Source organism: Cryptomeria japonica, chromosome 7 (genome assembly GCF_030272615.1).
Source record: "Cryptomeria japonica chromosome 7, Sugi_1.0, whole genome shotgun sequence".
NCBI classification, from domain to species: domain Eukaryota; kingdom Viridiplantae; phylum Streptophyta; class Pinopsida; order Cupressales; family Cupressaceae; genus Cryptomeria; species Cryptomeria japonica.
In genome coordinates, this window is record NC_081411.1 from 257,891,226 (window position 1) to 257,904,160 (window position 12,935).

The following is a 12,935-nucleotide window of genomic DNA, read 5'->3' on the forward strand; positions in this document are numbered from 1 at the left end:
TCAATTGAGGTTGTAGAAATTAATTTAAAGTTTGAACTCCTAATCATTTTGTTTCCTAAAACATTTATTCTCGATGAGGCTTGTAATTGATTCCTCACCTTTTTTAGAAACATAAATTGATTTATATATTTAAATATATTTATCATTAAATAAGCATGACATTTTTATAACATAAGTAATTATTAAATTATATCAATTTGAGTGAAAATTACAGAGTGACATTTAATTATAGTTGTAGGAAAAGTGGTAATTATTTGTAGTCCCAAACAATAAAAATATTATGAAATTAAATTTAAAAAATTCACCCAAAGATATTTATATTTTGGAAAACCTTACAAGTTGATATAAATTAAGAAAGAAAATATGGTGACTTTTATTCTATAAAATAACAAATTATGATAAGTTACATATTTTCAATATATATAATATTGATGAAGGTGGGAGACTCTATTACATGATGATATTCCACTTGTAAATATATGAACCAATTCAAAAGTCATATTGGTATTGGTTCAATAATAATTTTGCTAATAAGATTCTTTGTCTCAATGCTAGAGACACTAAATCCATCTCTTTCTTTGTACAAAAGTTGAAGACCTTTTGATAAATTATATGCATTATCTTTGCTAACTAATGGAACATTATCTGGTTTCAAATATTCCCAATTCAATTCTTTAAGTCTTTCATCAATTAAAGAATTGAGATAGTTGAGTGCATCTTCCTCATTTGATCCAGGGTGGTCTTTCATGTAACATGTTATACATGATACCACTTCTCCACGATCCGCCTCAGCCTTCGCAATAAATATTATTTTTTTGTGAGATGTAAATTATGCCTAACTAAAATCTATTTTAATTGATCATATACAAATAAACATGAGGCTATGAATGCTACATTTTTCAAATATATAACATACCTTAAAAGTCCTTGTGTCACCTCTTAATCTGAGGGTTAAGCATAATAACTCATCAAACCTTGATGGATAATCAATTTCTTTGAGAATTTCATCAGAAAGAGGTGCATCTAAAGTTAACATGGGTGGCAAGGTCACAACACGGGATCCAGCACTCACTTTTCCATTCTCTAAATATTCCCCTAAAGATGGTGTATAACCCATAGCAAGCCACTCTGCTTCTTTCATGTAGGCATCTATATAAACTTCCCACTACATTCAAAAAACATTCCAAGTTAATATTAATATTTTATGATAATAAAATTAACAAGAAAAACCAACCAAATCAACCTAGAAAATAGATATTAAGTCAAATAACCATATAAATTTTTAAAAATAAAATTCAAATTTCTTTAAAATGTTGAGTAAAACTAGTATATTATTATTAAGTTGACCATATTAAGTATGTATAATATAATATCTAATTTAATGGAGAAATGGAAATGGATACAATATTTAAGTTTTTAACATTGTATTCATATTGGTATTGCAAGTAAAACTACTATATTAAAGTGCAATTAAAAAACCAAAAGAAATATTTAATATACCTCCACCTTGTATACTAGGTCTCTTATAGAGAGGAAAAACAAGAACCTAAAATTTACTCTTTTTAATAAAATAATTATAATCTATCTACATCTTTTTCAATTAAAGAGATGAATATAAAATTATATATATGTAGTGAGAGAGAGAGAAAAAAAAATTTAATAGTCGTGTGGCAATATTGGCAGTAAAATTTGAACATTATATCTAGGAATTATAGCTAATCCTTCTAGGGTGTTTAGTATTTTCTCCCATGTCTTTTATAACTATGATATGTGATAGGTATAAAATTATATTTTTAAAATAGGCTTGCATATTTATTTTTTAATTTAAAATTTATCCCACTATTTATCGTCATTTTAGGAATGTTTACTTTAACTAGGACTTCTAATTCACGGAAAATATTATGAATAATTATTTTATCATCATGAACTTTCCATTTTTTTTAATATTGCAGTCATTTAAACACTGCATTGGGACTTCCCTAATTTCTAAAATGTTTCAAAGTGGACAAATAATTTTTCCCTTTATTTAATCTAAGATATATTTCATATTGCATTGTGTGAGATACAATCTCATGGCCTAGTTACATTGTTAAAATTTTAAAAAATTTCTAAATATTGTATTTGAATTTATCTTGCTAAAAATTATGTTAATTTAAATAGAAATGCTATAAAAAAATTTGCAATGTAGATCTATGTTTGTACCTATATTTATTTTAGATGTAGAAATAGATAATGAACTTGACACTAAAATTGTTATGTGCTTCTAGTACCTCATCAAGAACCTATGGAGTGTTCTTTGTACTATCATCATTATTCTACTCAAAAACATCTTTTCATTATCTTCCCACTAATGGAATCACCCATCTAGTTGGAGCTACTTCCTGACGCCTCCTTCTTAATGAATAGACTATGCTTATTTCTTATGGAGGGGAATTAAGCTACATGTAGGTCATTGTAATGGTTTCTTTTGTACATATATTATTTACTTAGGGAGGAGTGTTACCACTTACAATCAAATAACCATATATAATCCCTCCCTCATCCTAGTATATCATCCTATCTTAGTGATAGAATGTGTTTTGTGTTTCTTATTTTGGTTGGGTTCCTTTAGTTACATATTTTAATTTTGAACATTTTAATAGTCATGAATACCTACCAATTTCTTTCCATTCTAATATTTCTATTATATATAAAAAAATTGATTAATAATGAGACCCAAAGAATATCATTTTTATAAAAAGCTATTGTAACTACTAAAAGGGTATATAGGGTAAATACTTTGTAAATTAAGTAGAATTTTTTGACATATTAACTAATAAAATTAAAGGTAACTCTATATTTGGTAATAAGTAAAGAGACCATCTTAGTTAATATTATTTACAATAAATTTTTACAAACATTATATAAATAAATCAATTCTAGGTCAATATAGATTCCTATTTTTTATAATAATTAATAAATATAAGAAAGGATAGTAAAACTACACTCTTTAAAGACAAGGAAACAAAAATAGATCAATAGATCACTGGAATTGACAGGAAAATTATTTTAAATATAGCTTATTTTGTATGTTATTCCCTTTTCAGTTTAAAATCACATATGCAATTCATTTCACTTTTTCACAAGGGTTCGTATTTTTAAAAGTATTATATATTGGATGTAAATAGTAATGCTATGGATTAACATTTTAAAAATAAAATAAAATAAATATCTTAACCCAATAAAATTGATTATATATATATATATATATATATATATATATATATATATAATTATTAAAATGAATTCAAACTTATAAATCCATACAGCTTTGCATGCATAGTCAAGTGTGTCTCTGCCTTGAGTTTTCTTGGCCTCTTCAGCCATGTCCCTTAGAGCTTCATCAAAAGCCTTGAATGCCACTTTCATAAATTCAGGAAGTCCCTCTGTGGCTGATAAATCCCACCTTACATAAAGCACAATAAAATTTATTACTATATTTTCAATAAATTGATGAATATTCATTAAATTAATTTTTCACTATACATTAATGTCTAGCGAAATGTATTGGAGTGAGTACACTCAAGAAAATGAAAAATTAAATCCATTTACATTTTCCCACCCTTAACAAAAATAAATAGTAGAAAAAATGAAAAGTAATGTACCTAGATAAATAACTAGCTTGTTTAAGCCAATCCTTTGTATCACCCTACTTGACCAATAATAATAAATAAATACCTTTTAATGGCTTTTGTGAATATTTTGAGCTCATCCAAAGTTCCATATGTATCATAAATATCATCCAAATATGTGACAAGTGCAGACAACTTTGCAAACCCAATTCTAAAAGTAGAATATTTGGGTTCAATACACCCTCCAGCTGCCCAAAGATAATATTCCACATGGCGATGGCGAGAAAACTCTAGTTTAGCCAACCTAGACTCTTTCCACCATCTAAAATGTATACATAATTCTTAATAAACTTGATTTTCTAGATATTCAACTAATAATAAAATTGTAAAAAAAATTAAACATCAAATTATACATAATATCTTTCATAATATGAATTTCTCACCTTGACAGAATTTGAAGCTCTTTTGTTGTACTGATTGAATCATATTAAAGTCCAACTTTGCCAATTCTAATAGTTTTTCATAAAAAGTACTACAAGAATTCAAACATTAGGATGTGAAATTCTCATAGGGATCATAAAAATAATTTATAAATGTTAAAATTAAAATATTCACTTTTCTTTTCTATTAAAAATTATAAAATATTCAATTCTAAATTTTGAATTATCATCCAAAGTTTTAAATGAGGAATAGATAGAGATGATATAAGGTATTGAAATTACTTGTTGATGGTCTTGGAAGCCCATGAACTATCTTCTCCATATATGTCAAGATAGGTCCTTGTTTCCAACCTAGGTACATTGGTGTGCCAACCATACTCTAGATTGAATTTTATCTATTACATCACATATATTAGAATTTGATTTTAGAAATGGATTCATAGACTTAACATGAAAAAATTTAAATAAGTATATATACCTCTCTTGAAAGATTTAAATTATTTATATTTGGTAGAGCTTGTTTCAAATATGTAGTAGAAAATGATTTTGCACCATCCATAGCTTTCTCCCCAGGAAATGCAATGAGTGAAGCACGAAATAAATTTAGAATGCTTTTAATCTCCTCCTCATTTGACTCGCTATTCAAATGCATCAAGTTCTTGTCTTTAGGTATGAATTGTTGTAACATGTCTGCATTGGTAGAAGTTAGAAGCAATATAAAATTTTGTAAATAGATCAAAGGAAATTTTAATGGCAACATTTACTACATTTAGAGAAAAGAAGAAACTCAAATTATAAATTTAAAAAAACTATTATAATCTAAAAATAACTATGAAGATGCTCAAATTTTGAACTGCATTAGAAACAAAACTCTATTTAACAGTCAACAATTTAATTCTAATGGTAAACCCCTTTATTTTTTCTAAGATATTTTATTAAACTAATCATTAATTTTGAAATAAACGCAAAAGAATTTGAGGCTCCTCTATTAATTTTTTTTTCAAATATTTAATATCAATTTTAATCTATTTAATTACTAAATTTTTGTTTCACTTAAATATAATTGATAAATTATAATGTATTTAGCATTAATATTCTTTAAAAAAGATCTAAAACAAACAATTTTGTTTTTAAATTTTTAAAAAATTACATCTATATAAATTATGGTATAATATTATATTTTAGATCAAATCAATCCAAAATCAAATACATAAAAAATAATAATCTTTCTAAACAATCAAAATTTTATACGTTACAAAAAATATATTTATTCTTTTTAAAATTAAAATTTACATTTATTTTTATTTGAAAAATCTTATGTTGAACGATTTATATAATCTCAAACACTATATATATTAAAAATATATATTCTTTTAACATAAATAATCTAAAAATTATACAACTCAATAATATATGTTTTCTTAAGGTGTAGATAATAAAATTTTGAATCTAAAACAATATATCTGATATTATAATAGAATATATAAATTTAATTAACCCTTCTGTGATGTTTGTTCTCTTAAGATGTAAATAATAAAATTTTGAATCTAAAACAATATAACCGATTCTATAATAGAACACATAAATTCCATTAGCCCTTCTAAGATGTCTTAAATTTGAAATTTTATGGACAATCTCATTCCTGCATAACAATAGTCTAAATACTCATTCTATAATAGAACACATAAAGTCTACTGACCCTTCTATGATGTATTAAATTTGAAATTTTATGAACAATTCCAAAACTGCATAACAATGGTCTAAATAAGGTTTAAAGTTGTCTAAATATTTTCTATAAATTCTAGATAAGTTCTGAACTTAAATGAAAAATAAACCTGAGGAGATGCCATATCTGTGTAGGCGAAGAATTTTAAAACCCAAGGCTGAGGTGTTTAGATCTGCATGAGTACTCTCTCTTCCACATCCAATGCCTTTGTCACTCCAATATCTGCTATTTAAATCATTGTTAGGAATGAGAATCATGCAAATGAATATAATTTCAAATTACATACTATATTCTTAGCTTTGATTTGTTTTTATGGTCCATATTCTTAGTTTTGATTTGTGTATTACATACACATGACAAAATAACTCTGTCAATAAAGACAAAACCAATGTTTGTGACACTTAAATGTATGACAAATAAAAAATCATTTTATTATTATTTTTATTTTATATTATTACTGCAAGATTAATAAATAGAAACAAAAAATTATAAATTCTACACTATTTTTATGTCTTTCTACATACTTCACTTATATTCCTTTAAAGATAAACATGCTAATTTAAGTACTTCATCTGAAATCACCCTAACCCACTTATTAATATAATATCAAATAAATCATCTAAACAAATCAAAATTTAACATGTTTTCAAATATTGTATATTTAAGAATAGTTATAAACAACTACTGTGCATTTTTGTAAGAATCCTGACTGTTTTCTTGAAAACTCGAGTTACAACAGAACATAGTGCAAACAAAGATAATAACATTCATCTTGAAGCTTAAAAACAAATAAACCTGTAAACATAGTCAAGAGCATTTTTTATTTCAGTTTGAAAATGGCGGTCGATTCCAAGGCGTTCTACATGGTCAACCAGTGAAAGATGTTCATACAGATCCTCTGCAGATGAAGACTGTACTGGAAGCGCATTGAACATGTCCTTGACATCCTTAATCAGCTTCTCAGCACGTTCACCATAAGAGGGAGCCTGTGATGTGACCCATCAGAGATCCAAGGAGTTAAACAAAAATATATGAGAAATAGATCCTAAAGAAAACTCTAGAAACTAAGTATTTAATCATTAACTGAGCTCAAAATAAATAGTAAATTAGCTTACCTCATAAGGTTTTGAGAGAGATTGTATGAAATCATCATCCCACAAGTTAGGATGATGATTGCCAATGAGTCGTGTTATGCCTTCATCAGTGGTTATCACTGCCATATTAATGATAGTTTTAGGAAGTCTACTGCGCGCAGGGATTTTCTTTTTAAGGTATGGCGTATTGAAAGGCTTGTGATAAAAAAGAGGCTTATGGATTGGTGGCTTCTGTAACTTGTGTCCAACCATACTGCAAGGCAATGGTGTAATGCAACGAAGAGACATTTTGGCTCTAATGTTATCCTTCTCTTCTTTACTCCGAGGTTTCTCCTGCACTCCAATTTATAGAAGTCCTATGAAACATGGAGATACCTAATTCACTGCTTATGGCATGGGTTGGGTGAATATCTGGTAAGGACTTTTAAAGGAGAGAGATAATGGCATCGTGAAAAGTATGATTGATGTGGACAAGCATCAATCATACTTTAATTTACAGGCCATATACGCCAAGTGCCGAGCATATTTTCTGTAGTCACAAAACGTTGGTCATTAAAGGATCTTACTTTAATGGTGAGCCCCTTATTGGCCACCCAATTGGCGTTAAACATGTAACTAGTATTCATTATTTTTAAAAAAAATAAAAATTAATATTTATTGTTTCTTTTGAAATATATATTAAATGATTTATAAGTTCTTTTGAAATATATATTAAATGATTTTAGATCCCTCAAAAATCGGTGAAGAAAAAGACAAAGGAAAATGCGCGATTGAACATACCAGAAATCTGAAAAATGCCGTGCACGCATCACTGAGTAGGCCGATTTTTTAGGGTTTTCTAATATGTAATTTTGAGGAAGCATAGAACATACATAACAATAATAATAACAACCATATTCTGAAATAGTACCTCCGGTCCCCCAAAAACAAAAAAATCTCAAACCACTAAATAAAGGAATTATAAAGTAGTCATATAGGGTTCAATTGTTGTAGTTGTGCAAGATCTAATAATTGTACGTCTACTTGTATTTATAATGTCGAGTTTTGCTACATATTTATACTATATTATCAAATGTTGGTGAAAGTGGACCAATACTTGAACACAAGAGAACCTCTAAATGTTATATAAAAAAGACATAAATATATTTGTTCACAACAAAATAAATGCTTTTGTTTCAAATAAAATATCATATCTATCCTAAGCTTGTTATTTATAAAATACAATGCTCGCTTAAACAAATACTATTATCATAGTGAAAAAATATTATTCTTATGTGTACAACTATTGGGTTGGCAATTTATATGCATTGGAGTGTTTCATACTAATAATTTGTCTTGTCACAAATATAAAAGGTGAACACAATAAATACCTTTTTTTTTCAGGAAATGTGAGGGATTGTCCAAAGGTTTTAGTGTACAACAATTGGTACCTTTGTGTTCAATATAAGTTGTATTTTAGTTAATAATATGTTCTCATTAATTAGAAAAACAGGTTTTAAGGACCCGAAACCTTTGACAAAAAGATCAAAAGAAAGATCATCAAAGATCAACTAGACCAGCATAAAGACAACATACAAAAGACTGGCAAGAAAGCCAACAACCCGAACGGATAGCAAAAAACTAGGAACAGCAAAGCAGAAAAAACCGGACAGAAAGACCTAGTCAGCTAGCAACACCTACAGAGACTTAAGAAGTTCAGCAGCCTTGATGACCAACAGGTCATAATTCACCGAAGCCACTTTGAGCTCTTCGATTTCCTTGTTTGGCTTTTTCTCCCTTTTCTTGCCTCTGGTCCTCATGCGTGATCCTTGCACACCTTCCACACCCTCCATGTTAGGTTCCTGCTCTAGGGATCCCTTCTCATTCTCCAACTTACTGATCGAGATTGGCCTTCAGAATGTTATAACTTTGTTCAACAATGCTTCTAAGATAGGTATCGATTTTGTTGAGTCTTTTTTCAGTATCCACCATTCTCTGGTCCCTAACAGTGTCATTGTTTTTTATTTCCTCTAGGGCCTTCTCCACTTGCTCAAACCTTGGATTGAAGGCATCCCTAATCTCTTCAGCTCTGGCAATAGTCTGTCCCAAATCACCAACATACTCAGCCATGGATTTACCTTCACTGATGCTAATAGTCTCCATAATTTGAATCCTATGACTTAGGTTCTTGTTTTCCTCCACAACTTTCTTGTGACTATTTATGAGCCAGTTGAGGGTGTCCACAAACCCCTTCAAACCCTCAACAGAAGGGTTAGAAGGGGGTATTTTTCCACCAACCTTGGCCTGATCAGTTTTGGGGTCTTCACCACCAGTATTATGTTCTGCATCACCACCAACACTCTGGTTGAAAACATCCCCCATAATCTCCTCCTCAATGTTTTGGTCCACATCTGAATCCTTACTCTGCTCTTTCTCCTCCATCTCTGACTTAGAATTGCCCTGTGTTTTATATTTTTTCCTTTTCTGAGAAGAAGATTTAGGTGTCTTCTTTCGAGGGGACAGAGAGTCATCCTTTTCAAAGTCCTCAGAAACCTCCGAGGAGGAGGAAGAGTGTTCATCTAGAAGACCTTCTCTTTTCTTTTTTTCTTACCCTTGGAAGAGGATGACTTACTGCTCTCCTATTTTCTTTTCTTACCCAATTCAACCTCAGAGTCCTCCAGGCTCTCCTCAGTCTCACTTTTCAAATCACCGGTAGAATCCTCACCCACAAAAAATTTAGAGTCCGACCCTTCCTCCTCAAATTCAAAGACAAAAAGATGGGGGTGGGCGATTTGATTAGCTTTAATATGTTCATAGATTAGAACCATTAAACCTTGGTGCATAACAATGTCTCTCTTAGGGTTCTCTCTGTGAGCTTTGATAGTGGCATTCATCAAGCAAATTAGGAAATAGAGCATGTTAACTTTGTCTTTATACCTGAAGTGGTTGAGTAGCATGAAATGGTAGTCGTAGACTTTGGTAAATCTACCATCCAGAGTGATGTAGCACATGATTGCAAATAGAACCTCCCTCCAAGGCTTAGCAAAGGCCTTGGGAGGGTAGTAGGTCTTTCTAAGCTTAACCAAGCACTTCTTCTCCTTAGTAGTTTTAGGGTATCGCTTGATGGCCTCCTTGCTAAGCTTTATGTCCCTATAGAAATTACTTCCCTCCCTTCAGAGACCCGTCACCTGAGCAATGAGGTCTTCGTCGATGGTGATACTTTGATCTCCCATTTTTCAGGGTTCCCTTCCTCCAATTTTTGGTGAAAAACTTAGAGATTTTAGCATCCCTCGCATGGAGTCTTTCCATGTACTTCGTTAGCCCGCCCTTCTGCAAGATACTCTAGATTTCCTCCTTTTGTTTCCATTCTTTACAATTACTAGTCTCGTAGCGATGCCTATTACCTCCCATGATTTCACAGCTCAAACCAGAAACTCAAGAGTTGCAGATAGCTAATGGAAAGAAATCTCTAGATACGGCCCCAAAAACCTAGAAAGCATGGGAGAAGGTGGCATTCGTCTTGTGGGTAAGTGCACAAAGTTGTGTTCACTTAGTGTGGAAGTTTTACACTTAGAAAAAAATGGCAAATCTCACGGAGTGCATGAAAAACGAAACAGGATCTCATTTCACGTTGGGATCTTGAGCCAAAATTTGAAACGGGATCCTGTTTAGCTTCAGGATCGCGAGCCTAGATCTAAGAAACGGGATCCTATTTCAAAAACAAAATGGGATCCCATTTCGTTTTTTTAATTCTTTTTAAAAAAAAAATTGTTTTTAATTTTAAATTTTAAAAATAATTTTTTTTTTTTCTAATTTTTTTTATAAAAAACACAAGCTATATATGTACATGAAATATAAAATTTATATATAAGTCACATTTCTCTTTGTCTTTTTTTTCCTTTCTATCTAACTTTGTCCCCTCTCCCAAAATCTAAAACTATGTCTCTACCTCTCTCTCATGTCCTTAACTCTTTACTCTTTATCTTCGCTATCTCTATACACCTCCCCTTACCCCCTACCTACCTATATTTCTCTATATATACAAATCTACCTCTCTCTTAACATACCATCCCTCTATCCCAACCAACTTATCTTTCTCTACATATGTCATAATAGGTCCTACTAAGGGGTCTTATGTCATAATAGGTCCTAGTAAGAGGTATAATGTCTTAATAGATCCTCTTAAGGGGTCTTATGACATAATAGGACCTATTATGTCATAATAGGTCGTATTATGTCACAATGGGACCTATTATGACATAATAGGTTTCATTATGACATTATAAGTCCTATTATTTCACAATAACTCCTATTATGACATAATACCCCTTAACAAGTCCTAATAAGGGGTATAAAGTCATAATAGGTCTTCTTAAGGGGTTTTATAACATAATATGACCTATGATATCATAATAGGACCTATGATGACATAATAGGACCTATTACATCATCATAGATCTTATTATGTCATTATTAGTCCTATTATGACATTATACCCTTTAACAGGTCCTACTAAGGGGTATAATGTCATAATAGGTCCTCTTAAGGGGTCTCATGACATTATAGGACCTATTATGAAATAATATAATAGGTCCTATTATGACATAATAGGTCCTATTATGTGATAATCGATCTTATTATGTCATAATAGATCCTACTAAGGGGTCTTATGTCATAATAGGTCCTCTTGAGGGGTCTTATGACATAATAGGTAGCATTATGTCACAATAGGACCTATTATGTCACAATAGGTCCTATTGTGTCACAATAGGTCCTATTGTCTCACAATGTGACCTATTATGACATAATAGGTCGTATTATGATATTATAGGTCCTATTATGTCACAATAGGTCCTATTATGACATAATACCACTTAACTCTCTCTAAAATTACCATCTCTCTCTCTCAACCAACTTATCTTTCTCTACATATGTCATAATAGGTCCTACTAAGGGGTCTTATGTCATAATAGGTCATAGTAAGAGGTATAATGTCATAATAGGTCCTCTTAAGGGGTCTTATGACATAATAGGTCATATTATGACATAATAGGTCGTATTATGTCATAATAGGACCTATTATGTCACAATGGGACCTATTATGTCACAATGGGACCTATTATGACACTATAGGTCCTATTATGACATTATAGGTCCTATTATGTCACAATAGGTCCTATTATGACATAATACCCCTTAACAAGTCCTAGTAAGGGGTATAAAGTCATAATAGGTCCTCTTAAGGGGTTTACATAATATGACCTATGATGTCATAATAGGACCTATGATGACATAATAGGACCTATTACATCATCATAGGTCCTATTATGTCATTATTAGTCCTATTATTACATAATACCCTTTAATATGTCCTAGTAAGGGGTATAATATCATAATAGGTCCTCTTAAGGAGTCTTATGACATAATAGGACCTATTATGACATGACAGGCCCTCTTTAGTAGTCTTATGACATTATAGGACCTATTATGACATAATAGGTCCTATTATGTGATAATCAACCCTATTATGTGATAATAGGTCCTACTAAGGTCCATCTTATGTCATAATAGGTCCTAGTAAGAGGTATAATGTCATAATAGGTCCTCTTAATGGGTCTTATGACATAATAGGTGCTATTATGTGATAATAGATCATATTATGTCATAATAGGTCCTCCTAAGGGGTCTTATGTCATAATAGGTCGTAGTAAGAGGTACAATGCTATAATAGGTCCTCTTAAGGGGTCTTATGACATAATAGGACCTATTATGAGATAATAGGTCATATTATGTCACAATGGGAACTATTATGTCACAATGGGACCTATTATGTCACAATGGGTCATATTATGACATTATAGGTCCTATTATGTCACAATAGGGCATGTTATGACATAATACCTCTCAACTCTCTAAACATACCATCTCTCTCTTCCAACCAACTTATCTTTCTCTACATATGTCATAATAGGTCTTACTAATGCATCTTATGTCATAATAGGTCCTCTTAACGGGTCTTATGATATAATAGGTCGTATTATGACATAATAGGTTGTATTATGTCATAATAGGACCTAACATGTCA

The 12,935-nt window shown here is 30.6% G+C and overlaps 1 protein-coding gene across 1 annotated transcript; it reads right to left on the reverse strand.

Annotated features, from left to right (window-relative positions):
* Window positions 1-349: 349 nt before the first annotated feature.
* LOC131856196 (alpha pinene synthase, chloroplastic-like) lies at window positions 350-7,194 on the reverse strand. Its single transcript, XM_059207609.1, has 10 exons — window positions 6,893-7,194; window positions 6,573-6,763; window positions 5,887-5,999; window positions 4,530-4,741; window positions 4,334-4,446; window positions 4,073-4,143; window positions 3,718-3,952; window positions 3,307-3,445; window positions 917-1,165; window positions 350-793 (listed from the first exon to the last, which is right to left on the reverse strand). Exons 1-10 carry the CDS (start codon window positions 7,157-7,159, stop codon window positions 497-499), a joined length of 1,887 nt encoding a protein of 628 aa, XP_059063592.1. The 5' UTR covers window positions 7,160-7,194; the 3' UTR covers window positions 350-496.
* Window positions 7,195-12,935: the final 5,741 nt, after the last annotated feature.